Source organism: Onychostruthus taczanowskii, unplaced genomic scaffold (genome assembly GCF_017590055.1).
Source record: "Onychostruthus taczanowskii isolate IOZ18803 unplaced genomic scaffold, ASM1759005v1 scaffold17, whole genome shotgun sequence".
Taxonomy (NCBI): Eukaryota; Metazoa; Chordata; class Aves; order Passeriformes; family Passeridae; genus Onychostruthus; species Onychostruthus taczanowskii.
In genome coordinates this window covers 9324424-9344634 of record NW_024498906.1, presented here as the reverse complement: position 1 = coordinate 9344634, position 20211 = coordinate 9324424, and the positions used below count along the sequence as shown (strand labels likewise).

The window sequence follows — 20211 nt, the reverse complement described above, 5'->3', positions numbered from 1 at the left end:
CTCATGAGGTGTCTGTACTTATAGAAAGTGAAATACAGTCATTTGTGTCCTACATCTGTGCCAGGCCTATTGATAAACCTCCCCTGACAGGATGAAACAGTGCTCCTGTAAAGGCATCCTTAACCTAATATGCCTCTACAGCACCAGGCTGGACTAGGTTTGAAAAACAGCCTCTTATAATACTCAGATGAATTTAGCACTTAAGAAGATTAATGGATTCATAAATAGCCTGGAAATCCAAACTCATTGAATTTAGTTCACGGAACAGGTCAAATAGGCATTTATCAAACCATCTGGCATTTTGATTCCCTGGGGAAACTGTGGTCGAGCTACAGATAACTGAGAAGCCATTGCAAGCTTGGTTTTCCCTGGACTCAGCTTTCCTCTGGAAATCTCTGGCACTAATTAGAAAGCAGTAGATCTTTTTGGACAGAAATGTATCTCTATATAGTCACTTATATTTTCAAGTGCTGCTGCTTAACACAAACATAAGCACAGTCAGGCTCTAAGTGAAAGTACTTATGTTGCAATAAATAGCTTGCCATTTGCTCTAGGCCATGAAAGGACACTCATGTGCACCCATTTGAGTAGCCTACAAAAAAATCTAACCAGAGTTGTTCAAGGATCTCAAAAAAACCCCAAAACCTAGGTTTGAGCAGTTCATTTATTTTTGTGAGTAAAATATCAAATTATTTTATTAATATGCTTTGATACATAAAACATCATTTTTTCTGGTCATATTAGCAGCTGGTGTTGAGAAGTTCAAAGATAAAACACTTAAGATGTTATATAAAAGAAAATTATCAATATGGCATAATATGAAACACTACAAGATACATATTATGGTGGAAATACAAAATATTTCATAGGGCCTTGTTGCATTCATCATCACCATGCTCTGCCCCTGCTGCCATGCCATGAAACAATCTACAAATTTAAAAATAAGTATTCCTTGAAGCAATATATTCACTGAAAAATTAAACACATTGAAATTATGGGAATAAGTAGGTTAAGTAGCTTTGCCTCAGAGAAGAATGTTGGGAAAAACACGGCTCCATCTGGCTCTCCTGCACCAGTATCAGAATAACAGGGGGGGAGAAAGGATCAAAATCCTGCCTGTGGTCACAGCCAAAATACTGTGCCCATTCCAGATGTGGAATGGGCAGGTGTCCCCCCAGGCACTTTCCTCGTTTCCAAGAGGCCTGTACATGTTCCCTGGATGTCTCCATGAGGCCTGTACGTGTTCCCTGGATGTCTCCATGAGGCCTGTACGTGTTCCCTGGATGGTTCCATGAGGCCTGTACGTGTTCCCTGGATGTCTCCATGAGGCCTGTACATGTTCCCTGGAAGTTTCCATGAGGCCTGTACATGTTCCCTGGATGTCTCCATGAGGCCTGTACGTGTTCCCTGGATGTCTCCATGAGGCCTGTACGTGTTCCCTGGATGTTTCCATGAGGCCTGTACATTTCCTGCGGCATCCCTGGACGTTGTCCAGGACTGCCCTGCTCCCTCCTGCACCCACTGGCGGAAATCAGGAATAATTTCCTGTTGTTCAGCAGCATCTGCCGTGGGTGTGGGTGTCTGTCAGGACGTGAAGAGGGGCCCAGTTTTGCAGCCTCATCTTGCTCTCTCATGAAGCTGAGTCACCATGGAACATCTTGCTCTCTCAAGCTGGCCTGAGGGACAAACACCCCACAGACAGAGCCCTCTTCCCTCCTTTCCCAGCAGAACATCACACATCTCCAGGCACAATCATAGTGCTGCTCATCTCCCTGTGGGTAGCCAGGAAGCTCTGGGACACCCACAGGGCAGGTTTGTCACCCAGAGTGGGACCCGGATCTCACCAGCTCCCAGGGGAATCTGGAGCCAGATCCAACAAACCCAGCCTGGAAGAGTTTGGAGCCCTTTACATATCAGAAGCCCAAAATAAAACTTTTCTCTGATGACTAAGTAGGTGCAGGGTCTAAACACTTGAGCAGAACTCCTGCTCCATCCAGCCCTTGGACTATTTGCACAGCAGAACAATCGCTGTCAAAAGTGCTGGGGGGTACAAGGAAGAGGAGTCAGCCTCAGCTCTGTCCTCCCCCACGCCAGAAGAAACCCCTTCAGTCTGTCCGTCCGGCTGCGTGCTGTTACTGTACACTTCAGTGGCATTTGCCACCTCTTCGGGAAGGCCCATTTGGAGCAAGAGTTTGGAGATAAGGCTGTTGAACTTGCTCTCCGTGGTGGACCAAGGCTCCTCGCTTGGGGTCGGCCGCTCGGACGTGATGTTCAGCTCCTCCGGATCGAGACAGTAACCTTCGGGAGACCTCTCGAAGAGCACGTCCGTCAGATCAACCCCAGCCACGGAGGAGGGGGAGGCACACGGAATATCCCTGACCAGCCTGTAGTTCTCCATCCACTCCTTGAGCCACTCGATGCGGCAGTCGCACTCCCAGGGGTTGCGGAAGAGGTACAGCCGCCCCAGGAAGTACACGGGCTCGAACACGGAGAAGGGCAGTGTCGTCAGGTTGTTGCTGTTCAAGTGCAGGGCCACCAGGCTGGTGAGGTTCTCAAAAGCCCCTTCCTCGATGTAGCTGATCCTGTTGCGGTCCAGGTAGAGGAACTCCAGCTCCCCCAAGTCCCGGAACCAGGTGTTGGAAATGTTCCTGAGAAAATTCCCCCCCAGGTTGAGCATCTTCAGGCGCCTCAGGCCATCAAAAGAGTTTTCTGGAAGCTCACTGATCAAGTTGTCATTCAGGTACAGGTACTCCATCCTCTGACAGCCCTGAAAAGCTCGCTCGTGGATGACATTTATCTTGTTGTCCTGCAGATTCAGGTATTTCAGCTTGGTCAGGCCCTGCAGGGAGTTATAGGCCACCGCTTCGATCCTGTTTCTCTCCAGGTACACATGGGTCAAGTTCTCCATGCCCCTGATGGCGCCCGGGATCCTTCGGAAGTTGTTCTGGAAGCAGAACAGCTCCTGCAGAGAAGGCAGCTCGATGAAGATCCTGTCTGGGATGTTGAAGAGGTTGCAGTCGGCCAGGTCCAGCCTCACGAGGCGCCGGAGCGCGGTGAAGGTCCGAGTGTGCAGATAGCGAATGTACTCGTTGTGGGCCATCTTCAGCTCCGTCAGGCTGGGCAGCCCCTTGAACGCGCCCGGCGTGATGAAGGAGATGTTGTTGTGGTTGAGTGACAGGGATTTGAGGGAAGGCAGCGTCCCGAAGGCCCTCTCAGACAGGAACTTGATGCTGTTTTTATCCAGGTTGATGGAGGAGGCTTCGCAGGGGAACTCGCTGGGGATCTGCCCCAGCCCGGCGCGGTCGCAGAGCACGGAGCAGCTCCTCTCCGGGGTGCACACGCAGCTGGGAGGGCAGGAGCGCACGCAGGCCCACACCCCATGCGCCTGTGGGACCCAAAGGATCACTGCCATCCCCACAGAGGAAGGGCAGGAGAGAAAAGAATGCATCGTTAGCAAATTAATTAGTCAGAGCGGTAAAAAGAAATTGCACTCTCTTTTCCTCCCCTTCAGCCCAGCTAATTGCCACCTGTACACCAGTGCTGACTGAGGAGCTCTTGTGTAAAATTTCTAAAGATCTCCTGGACTTTCTAAACCTGCTGAGGATGTATGTCACCTAGAACATAACCTCTGATTAATTCCTCTCCCCAGGACGGGGCTCACCTAGAATTCAGTATTTCTCAAGTGTCTCTTTTGGGCTCTCTCTGCTGCCTGATGGGGACATGGGTTGGCCAGGGAGTAGGCAGAAATGCATTGAAGGACAGCAGCTGTGGGTGGGTTACAGCATTCCTGGGTGTGGAAAAGGGGATGGCAGTATATCCTGAGTCTGACAGTGGGCAGGGGAGATCAATTATTTGCCCAAAATTTGTCAAATTTTCTTTCTTTCTTTCTTTCTTTCTTTCTTTCTTTCTTTCTTTCTTTTCTTTTCTTTTCTTTTCTTTTCTTTTTCTTTTTTTCCTTCTTTTCTTTCTTTTCTTTTCTTTCTCCACCAGAGCCATGAGCTGGTGCAGCACTGGAAGGGAAACTCAGCTCTCAAGGAGATTAAATGCAGTGTTTGAAAACACATTCCCACTGTGTACTGCTATGACAGTGTGAGTGAAAACAAACTAAGATATATTGTTCAACTGCTGGCTTCATGATCTCATCATAGATGAGAAACTCTGCATTTCCAGCACAGTTTTTGCTGCTTTGCCAATTCTCAAAAGTCACCATAGTGCCTTATGTTTGATGGGAGCAGCCACTTTGTCCTTTATCAGCCTGACATGGGAGGTTGTTTCCTCCCAGGTTAGTCCCACACACGTGGGTGAACAACAAGGAAGAGAAGAAGGCTCTTGGGAGAAATGAGAGAAGAACAAAAGGGAGCAAAAGGACTCAGACATCAGCCTCCACAGACAGGGGTTTTGCAGGGAAAAAACATCCAGTCAAAAAAAATCTGAAAACTCCTATTTTTTTACTGCAAAATGCTTTTCCCCTCTGAAAGAGAGAAAAAATTAGGTTAGATATATGGAAGAAATTCTTTACAGTGAGGGTGGTGAGGCATTGGCACAGGACACCCAGAGAAGCTGTGGATGCCCCAACGCTGGCAGCGCTCAAGGCCAGGCTGGATGAACCTCTGAGAAACCTGGTCTAGTGAAGGTGTCCCTGCTCTTGACAGGGGGCTTGGAATGAGATGATCTTTTAGGTCCCTTCCTTTCTCTGATTCCATGATTATAAACTCATTAGAGAGGAAGAACTGAAGGCAGTTTTCCTAATTGCTCTCCCGGACACACCCTTCCTTCTCCTCCACAAAATGAGCAGCCACACCAGCGATCTCCATGTAGTCATAAACATGAAATGGTGCTGCAAAATGGTTTTCTGCTGCAGTTTATCAGCTGCCATACAAACATAACCCTTTTCTTTTTTTTTTTCAGCAAAACATGAGATACCAAGAGATTTACCAACAGCCACCTCTATTATTGGGCTGCTGGGATCAGGAGGGGTTCCTCCATACTCCTGCTGAGTGTCCAGAGGGGAAACTCCCAGCAGCTGGGCTGCCTCTCCCTGTGGTTTGCAGGACAGGGATTGCCCTCTACAGCTGTATTCTCATGGGCATTTTTAATAAAACAGACTTGTGAGGTGATATGCCAAGAAGCATCAGCTTCAGCAAGCATCAAGTTTTATTTTTGAAGTCCTTAAGGCTTTAATGTACAGGACAAAAGACAGTTTGGGCTACGATTGCTCTGCCTTTCCTCCATCCTTTCTAAAGACAACATGCATGGGGCTGTATTTAGGACTTTACACTGCCTGTGTAAAAGAGACTTGCAAAACCAGTTGTTGGGCAAGGCCCTGCTGAAGGGCATCAACCCAGGAGCTGCCCTGGAGCCTGGGTCTGTTCAAACCATTCTGGTTATTGCATGTAGGAAAGGCATTTAAATACACAGAGAGCATGACAAAAGGATGAGCTGTGGCCTCTTCATCAAAATTCAGGTCTCATCATGCCTGGGCACACTATTGTGACTGGAGAATTAGCAAAACAACATCACTTCAAGGATAAATGATAGTGAAGGACTCTGGGAGGTGGAAAGTATTTTAGACAGGTTGTCATTTTGTTTGTCTGCTCTTCCTCTTTTTCCCATGCCCTTATCTAACAGCAACAGCTAAAGGAAAGTCCCCTTCAATCCTCCTGACAACAGCTGGAGTTTAAGGACAAGAAGCTGGTCTCAGATTGCTCTTTCTTTGTGCAGCCTGCCCAGGGGCTGCCTCGTTTGCTCCCCTCTGCACCAGTCCATCCTCTGCGTGCCAACAGGGGCATATGTTGTTTTTGTTAGGAGTTACATAAACTGAGGGCCAGACAGATTAAAGATTTGCCTGTTCCCAAATGTCTGACTGCAGGTGGTTGTCTGGAAAATCATGGATGCTAGGGTTGCTGCTGGTAGGGAGCCTTGTGTGGGTTCAGGGTGACATCCAGAGGGGCATTTGTGCAGAGGCTGTCCTATAGGTGAGGCTGTCCTGAGCAAGATCCATGTTTAGCTCCAGCTACCCAAGCTCAGTCCCATCCCTGGCCTTCAGAGCAGACCTCCACCCACTGCTGTGCACATGGTGGGCAGTGTAGGAATGAGCCTGCTGATAATCAGATCCCCTCCTTCCCCACCCTGCTTCTCCTCTAATCACTCAATAAAGGAAATGTCTGCCCCCCAGCCATATCCAGCCTGTTTTCATTATACACAGGTGCCAAATCTGGGTCTTCTGCTAGTGGCATTTCACAGCAGGCTTCTAAGATCTCTTTTTACAAGTGCATCTTTGCAATGTGTGGGACATGGACAGCAAGAGTGTGAGGACCATCCAATGAGAAAACTGGAGCTCAGAGAAACCCCTCAGCAATGCAGCCTTTGTGGGCAATTTCCCCTCTTTCCCCTGGCAAGAAAGTTGAGAAAAATCTTCCAATGAACCTTACCAAACCCTTGGAGAGCTGTTGTGCAAGGAAAAAGAGATCAGCTCTTCCCCGTTGGCGAGATCTCCTCTGATTAACATAGCCTGAAACATTCCCATCTTTCCCACCTCACTCCTTCCCCTTCTCTAAAAAATGGCAGCACTGGAAGCTTTCAGCCCCTCAGTGACACATTTGAGCACTCAAATGAGATGTGTGTTTGAGCAAAAGGGTGAAATAGAGCAGTAAGGTCAAAAACATTTGTGACATTAAAGAATAAAAAAAATTCCTTCTATGGATGATATCTTTCACTCTTTTAAATACTACAGTAACTCAGTATTTAGGAAAAAAGAGTGAGAGAGACCAAAGGAAAAGAAACAAAAAAGAAATGTTGCAGATTCTTAAGAAGGGTAAAGAGACAATGATTGTAACTAATTGAATATTTAGCCACCACCTTTCCAAATGATCTGTCTAATCCACTACTGGATAATGCATAATAAGAGTATACTCACCATTTAGAACGATGGCAAACATTACCTTGATTATTCTCCAGTGGCATTTCAGGTCTGGCAAGTAAACTTAAGGGATCTAAAAGCACACAGGAAGAATAGAGACGGGTCTCATCCTCTGTCATTTCCCTGCATCATTTTTCCACAAAAAGATCTATGTTTAGAAAGGAAGATGAAGGAAAACACTCTTCTCTCACACACTTTCAAACTGAAGAAGTCCCCAGCACCTTCCTGGTGAGTATCTTTCTTCCACCACTGACCTTCTCGGGGAATCCTGCAGCTTTGTGCCACTGCTTTTCAGGAGCTCATCTGCGTCCTTCCCACAAGCCATGCCAAAGGCAGATTCCTTTCATCTGAGGTGGGAAAGGATCATCAACAGTAAGGGACTGGCTCTATCCCCAGGAAATAGGTGCTGGTACAGAGGAGTGTAACCAGCTTAGCATCAAATAGTGGGAACCAAAATTCCCAACAGAAATCACCCGGATGCGTTGCTTACCTGGCCAGGCAGTGGCTGTGTCCTCCCTCCTGCTCATGAGGCTGCCCTTAGCCATACGAGTCAGTCTCTGAAAAGTTGGCATTTTTTTCTCACAAGCTATCATTTAATGGCAGGAAAATCCTCTGTATCAGAGGAGGATTAGCGGAGATGGAAGAATGTGTCTGTCCTCTAAAGCTCCCGAAGCGAAACAGGGATTGCAGACGAACCAAACGGATGCTTTCTCCCCTCTGCCAACCTGCTCTCCCCCCACCATTAAAAAAAAAATACAGTCCAGAATTGGACTGCTGCCACTCAAACAATATTGCTGAAAGTCATTACTCTGCTCCCCATTATGTAATGGCAGAAGAGGTGGGAGAGTGCTGCCTAAATGGAATTAAATTTGGGGGCAATCACAGGTTTATGGCTTGCCTGCATTGAGCTTTCCAAACAGACACAGCCCAAGATTCTCAACCCCCATGCACATTTTCCCAGCACCAGCGTGGCTCACACACTACTAACAGGGTGCCAGTGGGCTTTGCTTCACTAGGAATTGCTCCTGATGGACAAGGAGACACCAACAGCATGGGAAAAAGGGTCAGCAAACACAGGGAACTTGCACTGTGTATATGGCCTTGACAATAATAAATTCAGACCTGTTTATGATGTGTTTTCCTTGTGATGCAGCAGCTGACAGCAAACACAGGGAACTTGCACTGTGTATATGGCCTTGACAATAATAAATTCAGACCTGTCTATGAGTGTGTTTTCCTTATGATGCAGCAGCTGGTGCATGGAAATCATAAGGACAGCTTCTGTATGTGGTGATGTTTTAGCATTCAGGATGTGAATTGGAGTTTAAAGCCTTTTCTGACAGAATGATGATGGTTTCTTTGGAGAGTGGGGGCTGAATCAGTGAGTTATCTCAGCCTCCCATGCCTTAGGTAATTGCATTCACCATGTCAGAGGGAAAAATAGCTCCACTCTTTATTTCCAAGTGAATTATTCGGCTTTATTTTTTTTTCCAGGAAATGGAATACCTGATGAATTTATGCTTGATGCAACAAGAAAGATTCAGCCTGCTGCTGCACAGCTCTTCCTGCAAATTAAAGCACCCAGCTACACCAGGTTTATTTTGGTTTGGCTTTCCCTCAGTCTTAAGGCATCTGGCTGGCACCTCAGGAAATTTGTCTGTCCCAACAGTCTGTAAGCAGGCTGTGCTGGGGGCAGGCTGGAGGGCAGGGGGTGACCCATAGAGCACAGATTTTAGCTGAATTTTAGATTTTAAGCCTTTCCCCACCACCTGCTGTAATAAACCCTCCAGCTTTGCTCTTCAGTGCTTTGCACAGCGCTGTTTTGCAGAGGAGGAAAGAGATTTGCAAAGCCATAGATGGGCACATTGCAGCCTCCAGCACAGAGCTGAAGCTGCTGGAGACCTTGTGGTGACAGAACCAGCACCAGCTGGGTCCTCACCAATGCTGAAGCAGCTGATGTCTGCCCTGGAAGCCCTGATTCCCATGGGAATACCAGGAAGCCACAACCTCCCTGACCACAGAAAGGAGATCACTGACCTTACAGCCATGAAGAAACTGAGAGGAGAGGAGGAGAAAGTGCTATTCCCACTTCTTTCTTCCCCAGTATTTGCAACGGCCTTATCAGGGATGCCAGGAATGTCTCTCCCCAGGTGCACACATGCTATTGGCAAGGGGGAAGGCAGAGGGCGAGGAGAGTGTGTGGGATTTGGGGACAAACTGGTGTCTGAGCAGCTGGCAGCTCCCCAGGGATTAGACCTGCAGCTGGGTTTACACAGCAACACTAAACCTGCTCTCAGGGAACGAGGAGGGGCTGGTCTGCACCACAGAATCTCACATTTCTGTGAGATGTTGGGGCTCTCCTGTGCCTCACTGGTCTTTTTCCATGTGCACATATAAGGGCTGGAGGGATGGGACATGAAGGACCACTGAGCCCTGGGAAGTGTTTCTGTGGTCAGCAGAACCACCTCCCTCAGAGGAGCAGCTTGCAGGACCGACACAATTCCAAATAAAGGGCACTGGGACCCTCTGTTATGCACAGCAGGTGGCTGGGGGCTGATGGTTTGGGGACTGGTGGGTTTGATAAACTGTGAGCACCTCAGCAGCCCCTTTGGAGCAGGGGGCAGTGGCAGTAGGTGCCTACTGAGCAATCAGCAGCCACGTGCGGATGAGGTGACACTGCCAAAGCCAGCTGCAGCAGCAGCTGGAGGAAGGCAGGCAGGGAACACCTCTGAGAGAGCTGCTGCAGCAGGCAGCCCCACCAGAGACCTGCACAGACAGCATTTGCTCCTGCAGGAGCTTCTGACAGCAGCTGTGCCATCAGCGTCCACCCCACACACACAGGGCAGTGACTGCAGCCAGCCCAGCCCCACTCTGCATTTCCTACTGTGGCTGGAGGCCACACAGCTGGAAGAGCCCATTCCTGCCCCATCATGAGCCCTCCCAGCCCCAGCCTCAGCAGCCACACCACGCTGGCACCCCAGAGCTCCTGCCTGCCCAGAGCAGCAGCAGTTCCACAGCTCACAGCACTGTGAGCACCATCCATGGGCAGCAGCCTTGCACAGCTCCAGCCCCTGGCACAGAGCACAGCTCAGCATGTGCTGGGGGCAGGCTGGGGAGATGGGATTGGGAGGCAGTTGAGGTCCCAGTTTCTAGGAAAGTCAGGGAGCATTGCCCTGTGAGTGGCTTCAGCAGGGCACTGCAGGTGCACCAAGCAGGGCACCTAGTGACCTCGTGAACTTCTGGTGACTCCTGACTCATTTCCTGATAACCCTTGGCCCCGAAAGGGCATGACAATGGGAGAAAGAGGCCTGAAAAGGAGAAGTTTGTTGTCATCTTAGGTAGGAAAGCTTAAACACCAGAGTGTACATAAAGGAGACCAGCATGTATTCTCTAAAGAAACAAACTTGGGCACTAAACCATACCTCAGTATTATTTAGAGCATGATTTATGCTGAGGGTAGGGCACACTGGAGATGCTCAGTGTTGGGAAACTGCTGTGGCTGCCAGGCTGGAAGTACAGTGAGAAGCTACAGACTGTGCTACTGCAGCTCTCTGCTGTTAAATTTTTTTGCCACCAAACGTTTCTTCTCATGATCTATCCTGCTCTTTTTAATCTCTGGGAAGTCAGAGAAGCCAGAGGTCAAGAGAGCAGTGGAGGCAAGACTAAAGATGCAGAGACATGCTGCCACTGAAAAAAAAACAATGGCTTTTTTTGTCTGATCTTCTACCAAAAGAATTTGGAGAATTGAGTCCTGATTGAAGAAGCCTGCTCTGCTCCAGAGGTGTGTGCTGTGGGGACATAAACTTTGGCACAGCTTCACCAGCTGGCAGTGAGGACAAGTCTGCCTTGCAGGACAATCCTGTGTAGACTCGGAGAAAAGATTGCTTCTAAAAGTCCATGTCTTCATGGCCAGGGGCATTTCATGTGATAATGACTTAAGGACCTGTAGGTAGCTCCTATCTCTAATATACAATGATATTATTTTAAATTATCACTGGGGACTGCTTCTTGTATATTAAAATATTCCTGTTATTTTCCAAATTTGTCCAAGAACAGCTGGTGGGACTAATTTTACCTAACTGGAGGTGACAGCTCTCATCTCATCCGCTTTAGCCACTTACCTGTGGGCACCACCATGGCCCTCAGCAGGGCTCACGTTCTCTGACAGGATGGCAAGACAGCCATGCAGCTTTGACGACACCAGTGCTGGATCAGCTGGAACACAAGCATTGCACATCCCAACGCTTCCAGCCAAGTGCTGCCTTCCCAGGGCAGTGAAGGAGCAGAGCTGCTGCCTGACTCTGGTGGCTGAACATCTTCACTGCCCTGGTTTTTATCCCTACCAGCTGCTTGCATCCATGGGACCAGTGCTGGGGGTGAGGTCCTCGTGCCACAGAGCGCCCGAGCCCCTCCTCCTTCCACAGGCTTTGGTTTCCTGAGCTCCTGTAACAGCAGTCACAGTGCACGCTTCCCCTCATCTCACAGCCACAGCTTTGTCACACATCTGAGCCTTTCCTGTGCTCGTAATCACCAGGGTGACCTTTGGAGGAACAGCCTCAGCATTTCCCTGCAGAGCTCCTGTTGTCAGCACTGCCTGCGGGAGCAGCTTGCACACAGGATGGTCACACACAGCCCCGGCTGGGGTGAGTTTGGGGCAGGGAGGATGTGCCCTGTGGTAGGATCACAGAGCTGTGAGCAGACAGGATGGAGCAGTGTGGCTGTGCTGGGGTTTGCAGCTGCAGCACAGCCTGCACCGCCACCAGAAATAGCACTTGGTGCACGCGTGGTGTGGCTGCCCACAGGAGATGCAGAAGCAGCTGAGGAGCAAACCAGGACTCCAAGAGCAAGTAGCTGAAGAGCTCACCCTTGCTCAGAAGAGAGGACAGATTTCCATCTGCAGGCAGGGGTTTCATTTTTGTGTAGACTGAGGCCACCAAACTTTGCCCAGGCATTAAGCTCCAGTTCTCCCTCACAGCAGGCTCAGCCCCCTCAGGGTGCTGTGCCATGTCCTTGCCAGCCTGCCTTCTCCTGCTCCCAGCCCTGCAGAACAACAACACCATTTCAAGACACCCCTTGGACAGAAGAGCTGCTCGTGTGGCTCCCCCCATGAGGTTCTCCCTGTGTATGCTCAGCAAGGAGGGTCCCAAGCTCACAGCACCATCCCCCCTGAGCCATGACCCTGCTGCACACACATGGGCTGCCATCACAGAGTGGTCTGAGTGGGGACACGTTCCTCATGGACATCTGACTGTGGACTGAGAGCACCTCACGATGCCCAAACCCAGCCCAAGGGCACAGCAGCTGCCTGCAGGAGGAATCTTCACCACCTGGTCTGTGGATGAGGCTGCACACACATGGGCTGCCATCACAGAGTGGTCTGAGTGGGGACACGTTCCTCATGGACATCTGACTGTGGACTGAGAGCACCTCACGATGCCCAAACCCACCCCAAGGGCACAGCAGCTGCCTGCAGGAGCAATCCTGCAGGAGGAATTTTCACCACCTGGTCTGTGGATGAGACAAGGCAGCCAGCAGCAGCACTTGGCAAGAAATAGCCACCAAAAAGCCACTTACCCATGTGGAAAGTGACGAATTAAAGCCACTAAAACAGCAAGAAGAAGAGAGGGTCAAGCTGGACACCAGACCTCAGTCCCAGCCCAGGTGGTGCCTGAAGGCCAAGCCGTGCTGCAGGAGTGGCTCAGGAGCTGCAGCTGCAGCAGGAGCATTTCTGAAAGGGAACAGCACACTCTAGGGTAGGCAGCCTGAAGCAGATGCAGTGCACAGCAATCTACGGGCCAGTGCACTCATCTGTCAGCCCAAACCTCTGCCAGCAGCCCTGTAAGACATCACACAGACCCCACACAAAGAGGACAAGGAGCCCGGGGCATGGCCTCCATCAAGGTCAAATTCTTCCGCTGCTTGGTAAGAGCAGGACAGAGATCCTCTCCAAGTCTGTCCACGCCACTGGATTTTACAGCTCACAAGGCCTCTCCCAGCCCATCCTGCAGATGTGGTTTCATGTCTCTCTCATGCCAATCAAACAGTAACATTTCCAGCAAGAAAGGAGCAGTGAGGGGCTGGGTGTTTGCCAGGGAAACAAGTTCCTGCTTCCCACTGCAGGACGTGTATGGATGCAGTGCTGAAAAACAACATCATTTGGGCTGCTGGTAACTCTCCACAATACCCAGAGCAGTCTTGGAGAAGGGAAGGGAAGCTGGGCTCAGATCTGTATTAATTAAAACTGAAGAGGGACTTGGATCCATGTTTCCCACATCCCCTCTGTGACTCTTGGCCTTGACTAAAAGCGGCCAGCTGTGCTCAGGATTCTCTGTTCGGGAAAAACCACTGCTGTTGAAGCCTGAACAGGGCTGCATCATCTTCCTCTGCAGGGTGAGGGGAGCCCTGCCCTCCCTCCTGCCTTCCAGCAGCCCTTCTGTGCATCAGGGCATCACTAGTGTCCAGAGTGCACCCCAGGAGCAGCTGCTGCTCCCATGTCACACAGCAGATGGGGATACCCAAGGCTGGCAGCACCTGGACCTTCAGCCTGCCCTCCCTGCTGATGGTGCCACCTGAGGGTGGCAGTGATGTGGGCACGCACAGCCAGGGAGCCCTGGGAGAGTGTGGGCTCCTGCTGCATTTCCCAGCAGCTGGGGAGCAGCTCTGCTCTGCTCCAGCCCATCTGTGGGGTCATTTCTATCCTGTGGAATTGTGGCAGGATGCTTTCCCCCCATGGCCCCGCATGCTTTGACCTGGAATGTGGTCAAGAACTCAGTGGACAATGTCCTATTTGCAAATCTGTCAGGGTGGATTGAGAGGGGTCCTAGGTGCTGTTTTGGTGTTGAATTCAGCTGAAACTCTGTCAGGCACACCAAGCCCAAATCAGCATCCCGACAGCAAGGCAAATCTTTGGCAGATAAGCTGCTAAACTGGCCTGCAAGATATGACTGACAGCTCCTTTACATTCTCAAAATCCAGTCCACTTTCCATACAAGAGGTTCTTCTGAGATACCGCTTTTGAACAGTGTGTGGAGATTCTCCCTTGAGTGGGGACACCCCTCAAGGTTACTCCTCAATGTTAAGAGAAAGAGACCTGTCCACTCTCAGTGTTGGCGTGGTGAATTACATCAATGTTTCTTTTTGCTACTTTTAATACAATTGCATTAATTTAGTGCACTATGTTATACTACATAACTATCAGTAGTTTCAGCTTTTATTCTGTGTAGTTAGTAATTCTGGTTAGGATCTTTTGTCTAATCATTTGTCATAATAAATAATTTGTTTTATATAAACATATCTGATTTGCCATCTTTAAATCCTGAAGGTCAAAGTTATTTGGATTGTTGACAGTCTGAGGCTAAGATTGCATCCAGACACCTTCAGGCTCCTCTCTGAGAAGTTTAAAAAGCAAGGGGGTCCTCTCTGCACCTTGTGACTCGGTGACAGGGTTTCTCTAGTAAATTTTGTCTGGAGCTCCCACTCCCACAGCCAGGACAGGGACAGGGAGCTGCTCATGTCCTGCTGAAGTCCCTGTGCCATGTTTCCCACAGGCTGCTGCCCAAGGCAGGGCTCCTGCAGTTCCTTGTGATCTCATGGGAAGCCTGCACAGTGCACACAGAAAGGCAAGGACGTGGCAGGGAGTCCTGCTTAATTTCCCCTTTGTGCTCATGGATCCATTCATCCTGATAAAGCTCCTCCAGCCACATAAAATGTGCACAATGAACTTGCACACAGCTCTGCAAACACCTTTTGAAACAGCCTTTCTGCAGTAAAGGCACAACAGGCCATAAGTTATCCAAGCCAAGAGCCCTCCCAGGACTCAGCAGACACTTTATTTACCTCCTGGTAATTCATCTCTCCCACCTCCAGGAGAGGATCTGTGCCACCTTCTCCCACCTGTATAGAGTCAATATTTGGGCGAGATTCATCACTTTACCTGTCTCTGCTTAACTCAGGCATTTATGTCAGGATCCTGCTCTGTAGCCAGGTCAAATACTTGGGAGAATGAACCACAAGCCCTGGGACTCTCGGAGGAAGGGACCTGGGGGGCTACAGCTGGGCTGCAATGTGATTTTACTCCACCTGTCATGGCACTTTCCCCTGCCTGCCTAACACTTCTGAATGCAATGTAACAAGGAGCACTGCAACATGCCAAGCAAACATAATTACCTGGTATAGATCTAAAATAGAATTCTGTTTTCTGTCAAAGCAGGCAGGAAAGGAGAAAGCAGCAGATCAGGAATAAACTTCAATACCACAATCACCAGCACATTAAACAGGAGGTTAGAGCAGTGTACACTCACAGATGATCTGGAAGATTTGTTAAATGAACTTATCATGCCTTACTGAATATGCAGTGGCCGTGCATTCTCTGAATATATCAAGCCCAGATGTGAAACACATCATTGCTCCAGGACACACCAGAGGGGGATGGAGCAGTCACTGGGGTCAGGAGCTGCCCTGGGGTCAGGAGCTGTGGCCACTGGGAGCTGTCTGCCACCTCCACAAAGCCCAAGTGCAAGGGGTTTAGATCCTCCAGCTCAGCAATGCAGCTGCTCAAACATCCTGCACCTGACCTATGCAGAGTTTTTGCACAGCTCTAAGATGATTAAAGCTAGCAGAGCTTGGGGGTGGCAGGGGAACAGCCACTGCAGGAGATAAGCTCACATTTACACCCACACATTCTGCTTCCCACTCCTTCCCTGCTTGTGCTTTTATGGGCTGCTGACACCTCCTCCTCCATGCCAACCCTGGGTGTTGCCAAAAAAAGCCCCCACAGCCATGACACGGCAAAGAGAGCAGATCCCCCACACTGGGGTGTATTTATGGACCACAGAAGTACAGCACTTCTGCTCATGCAAAAGCCTCTGCTTCCTGCCACCTGCAGAAGGCCTCGTTACCTGAGGGACAAGGAGCTCAGCACCTTTTCCTGAGACATCGAATTGATGGTGGCAGAGGATGCAGCTCCTCTGCAGCAGGGAAAGCCAAAGATGGACACTCCTGGATGGGATCAGTGCTGAGCCCCAAACCTAGCAACTGGCAGCTGGAAGGGAAAGCTCCCCTCCTGCAAGCTTGACAGCAGCAGCACCACAGCCTGCTCATCCCTTAGCCATTTCTGGGTTGCATCCAGGGATGCAGGCTGTGTTGGGCTCACAGGAGCCTGCAGGCAGGTGGGGAAAACCCTCTGTGCTCCTGTCAGAGAAGCTGTGCCACAACAGCTGGGCTCTAGCCACGAGTGTGTTTCAACAAGCTGTTGGAGCTACCGTGCCCAATTTGAGTTATAACAGAGAGTAGAGAGTGTCTGCCCTCCTTGTATGGTGGGAAACAAATAAATGAGGGGGCAAACAACACGTGTGGGAAATGAGATGGAGGGCCAGATATTCAGCACTAAAAATAAATCACACCAGGGCTCTGCAAGATACAACAGCCCTTGAAAACCTGTGCTCCACCCAGAATTTCTCACTATGATTTTTATTTCCCTTTGATGTTAGCAGCACTTTCACACTTCCCTGAGCCTTACTGGGCTGTACAGGGGAGACACATTTGGTACATGAGGGTGTGGGAGAGGGAAGGAGCTGCTGGGCCACATAGGGCAGCACCTCTGGGACATCCAAAACATCCTCTCTCTGTCCTTGGCACTCTGAGCATTCACTGAGGTGCCCTTGGTGACAGCCTCTACAGTCTCTCTCTCACCAGAGCAATGGACTCAGCAGTGTCACAGAAATGCTTCCCTTGGATAGGGAAACTCTGCTGCTTGTGCTGCAATCAGTGCAGTTCAAAATTTGCAAAATAAAGAGTGGGCTGTGGAAGCAATGAATGAAAGCACCAAGCTGGGATGCTCTCAGACCATTATTTGGGGAAGATGCTCAGTGGGTGCCTTGACAGAGCATCCCATCGAGTCTGGGGGACCCTACCAGTGCCTCAAGCTGGCTGTGGGTGCTTGAGAGTCTCCAGCTGAAGGGCTACAGCACCAGGCCTGAGCTCAGGGTGGGGACAAGAAGAGAACACACAACTCAATGGGCAGCAGCATCCCCTGGGAACAGGATGAGCAGCCAGGGCACTGACACAGTACAGGGAGGTTGGCTTGTGCTAGCAAAGCCCAGATCTGGACACACCTTGCCTGAGACCCTCACCTGCAGCTCTGGGGCTGTGCCAGGCAGCAGCACCTGTGTTTGAGTGGCTCTACTCACACTTGAGAGACCTAAAAAGGGTTAAGAGTATGCCAGGGAATGTCAGCAGCACAGATGCTGAAGCACCCTCGAGGTTCTGGGCCTGAATGTTTGATCAGGACTGTTTTGTGAGTCCTAGGCAGCATCTGAAAGAGATCTAAACATTTTATTTATTCAAGCCGGGAATGTGCCTATCACTTTTCCATGACAAAGTCTGCGGGGTGTTTGCCTTTTGTCCATCCTGCCTGTGCGTGACCAAGCAGCCCAGTCCAAGCAGCCCCTGCCAGGCATGGCTGGGACACTGCTCACAGCCCTGATTTCCGCAGGGAGCCCAGCCCTGCAGCCTCCCCAGCAGGTGCTCCGAGCTGTGTCCCACAGCAGCCTGAACTGAGCCTTTCCTGCCCTGGGAGCGTGCAAGGACAAACTGTGCAGCACAGCAAACCCTGCCCATCAGACACCAGCCCCGGGCTGGACAAGCAGCAGCTTTTTCAGTGCTTGCCTGGTGAGCAGCAGCCCCACAAGCAGTAGCCCCAAGCTTCAGGAGAGACAAACCCACCCCACCACCTCCCCTAGAGGAGTGCCCCACCATCAGAAGGCATGGGCCAGCACACAAGCTTCAGGAGAGACAAACCCACCCCACCACCTCCCCACCACCAACAGAAGGCATGGGCCAGCACGGATCAAAAGGGGACTATCCCCCCCTCCTGTTGAAACCATGACACTGTGCAGCAAAATGAATAAATAATGCCAGCAGCCACTGGCAGGAACACACAGCGAAAGAGGAGATGGGATTTACAAACATTTCCGGGGGGGATGGCGGGGGAAGCATCGCCTTCTGTTTCCTGGGCAGCTTCTGCATTTTGCACGGAACAAATCTGTAGATAAAATACAGCAGCAGAAGCCTCAGGGGCAGAGACAGAGCCCAGGAAAGTTCCCCCATCCACCATCATAGCTCTCACATGCAGCCCTTGCACTGCCACCCCTCTGGAGGCCACTGCCCCTGGCAGATAAAAAATCAACGCTCAGACACTTCGGGCACCAGCAGAGCAGAAGATGCAAAGGTCACAGCTGTGCACTGTAATTATTTTCGGGGTGGGTTTTTTGTCTTTTGTCTCTCCCAGGCCCATGCAAAGTGCCCAGCAGAGGTGGGGAGGGAACTATCTCTGCAGGAGGTGCCGTGGGCTCTGTCAGACCCCTGCCTTTGTGCTCCATCCATAAAAGGGGAAATTTTGACATTAGCAGGAGCATAAATCAAAAGGCTCAGGTGTCTCCTTTTGATCAAAATTGACATAAGGCAAGAAAACTTAACTAAGGCCTAGAAGAACACTAATTATCAAATGGAAAATTAACAGGTAATTTGTCTCTAATGTGAGCCGGTAATTTCTAGGGGAGGAATTAATTAAATGGGGGAATTAAATCACCAAGAATTTGCGGAGTGACCACTTCTGATGGGATTCAGTTAATGAGCTATCTGATAATCATGTCAGGCTTCATTTTCTTTTCCTCTGGACACAAGGGGAGAGACAGAGAACAGGAATTTACTGCAGTGCTCCCTCTCCCAGGCTGCAGAGACACGTGCACCTTGCTGAGCCTCACCCTTTTGTCCTGACAAAACCTGAGCAACCAGAAAGCAAAAGCCAAAAGCACACCACTAGCAAAACACTGTTAAAAAAAAAAAATAGTAGGTGAGAGAGAAGGAAGTTTGCTTTATAGGAATGGCCCTTAGGACCACAATGCACCCTCGGGTCCAAACTTGGTGCCAAAGCAGCCACACAGTGAGCTGGAGTCAAAGTCCAGGGCCAGCGCCCTCCAGCAAAGAGCAGGGGTCAAAGGTGAGTGTCCCGCCCTTGGGAACAAGAAAAGAAACTCATTTTGCTTTGGATTTCAGCCTTGCCCAAGCTGCTCCTCTGTCCTGAGCAATGGATGGGGCGTGCAGCTCCTCCAGGCTGGGTGTGGGCACACAACCTCGCTGCTGCCTAATTAGCCAGAGCAGTGCTTGTGCCAGTGTCAGGCTTTTAATGACAGCTCCGGGCCAGCTGCAGGAACAGAAATGATCTCCAGCCTCGCAGAAAGACAGAGCCGCATGGGCAGACACCACCTGATCTCTCACAAAGCCTGCCAGCACAAAAATAACTTCTCAGAAACACTCAAACACATCTGAACAAGCGGAATGAGCCAGTATCAGATCAGCACTTTGTAGCACAGGGCTGCAGCACTTGTGATCCAGCCTCCAGAGCCCTAAATTTGGATTTGCTGCATTCTTCAGACCAGTGTCTGAGCTCACCTACTTTCAGTTCTGCCAACTCATTGCAGCATTATGTGCCAAATTCTCTAACCACCCTCCTGGATGGAAAAACACAAGCATTTACACTTCAGGGCAGTGGCTGATTTGTGGCACCTACAATGGGTGAGGCTCTGCAAGTGAAATAATACGTTGAGATCCGGGTGGAACTGAGCAGGGAAGTTACATTATCCACGTCATACACAGGCTGTGTTTTTCCACATGTGAACTGAGGTCAAAGGAGGCAAACTGAAAGCAAATGGAATTCACTGCTGCTGATTTGTAAAACGATTCTCCAAGTATCAGGATTTTCCCTGGTACTGCACATACTTGCTGCAGTAACACAAAGTGATAGCTCTGAGATATCTTGCAGTTTGTGCCTGGATGACAACAACAATAATAATAATAATATTAATAATAAAGCTAAACATGAGACCTGTCAGCGCCTGCTAGCCAGTTCACATTACAGAACAAAATATTCTCTCCTGGAACATGCTGGGTCTTATGCAGATTCAACTTTTCTGGGTGACGCAAATGCTGTAAAAACAACTCTGAGTCATGGAATAAAATCACATAATTCCCCAAAGCCAAATAAGGACAGAATTCAGCCCACACTGCTCTGACTTCCCATTTTCCTGGTAGAAGCAATTCTGTTTATCTTCCGTTGTAAACGATACCGTTTCCTTGCTCTCACAGAAAATCTTGCATTTCTCTCACTAAAGCCACAGCTGGTGTAAATACTGGTATTGTAAAAAATAAAGTAACATGCCAGTATGTGCAAAGCCTCGTGTAAAAAGCCCGTTATGTGCTCTCTGGGACTGGCTTTGCTAATTGGTATGAAGTCT

At 49.8% G+C, this 20211-nt stretch overlaps 1 protein-coding gene across 7 annotated transcripts; it reads right to left on the bottom strand.

Moving 5' to 3' along the window:
- Nucleotides 1–267: 267 nt before the first annotated feature.
- NYX (nyctalopin) lies at nt 268–17635 on the bottom strand. Of its 7 annotated transcripts, none has more exons than XM_041399806.1 (6): nt 12494–17635; nt 11041–11959; nt 7410–7476; nt 7174–7266; nt 6942–7042; nt 268–3405 (listed from the first exon to the last, which is right to left on the bottom strand). In XM_041399806.1, the coding sequence occupies exons 4-6, from the start codon at nt 7242–7244 to the stop codon at nt 2006–2008; spliced, it is 1572 nt and encodes a 523-aa protein (XP_041255740.1). In that variant the 5' UTR covers nt 7245–7266; nt 7410–7476; nt 11041–11959; nt 12494–17635; the 3' UTR covers nt 268–2005. The 7 variants fall into 7 exon arrangements, with proteins under 7 accessions (XP_041255740.1, XP_041255739.1, XP_041255741.1 ...); XM_041399811.1 differs by having other exon boundaries at nt 271–3405; nt 6917–6992; XM_041399805.1 differs by having other exon boundaries at nt 7174–7476.
- Between the last annotated feature and the right edge of the window lie 2576 nt (nt 17636–20211).

What these genes read in the sequence shown, in the direction of transcription:
- NYX (XM_041399805.1), bottom strand. Translation starts at nt 7,244, where the DNA reads ATGGCTTGTGGGAAGGACGCAGATGAGCTCCTGAAAAGCAGTGGCACA. An exon ending in CTGCAGGATTCCCCGAGAAG is followed by an intron (nt 7,043 to 7,173) that starts GTCAGTGGTGGA and finishes AAAATGATGCAG; the next exon opens with GGAAATGACAGAGGATGAGA. An exon ending in GCCACTGGAGAATAATCAAG is followed by an intron (nt 3,406 to 6,941) that starts GTAATGTTTGCC and finishes TGGGGATGGCAG; the next exon opens with TGATCCTTTGGGTCCCACAG.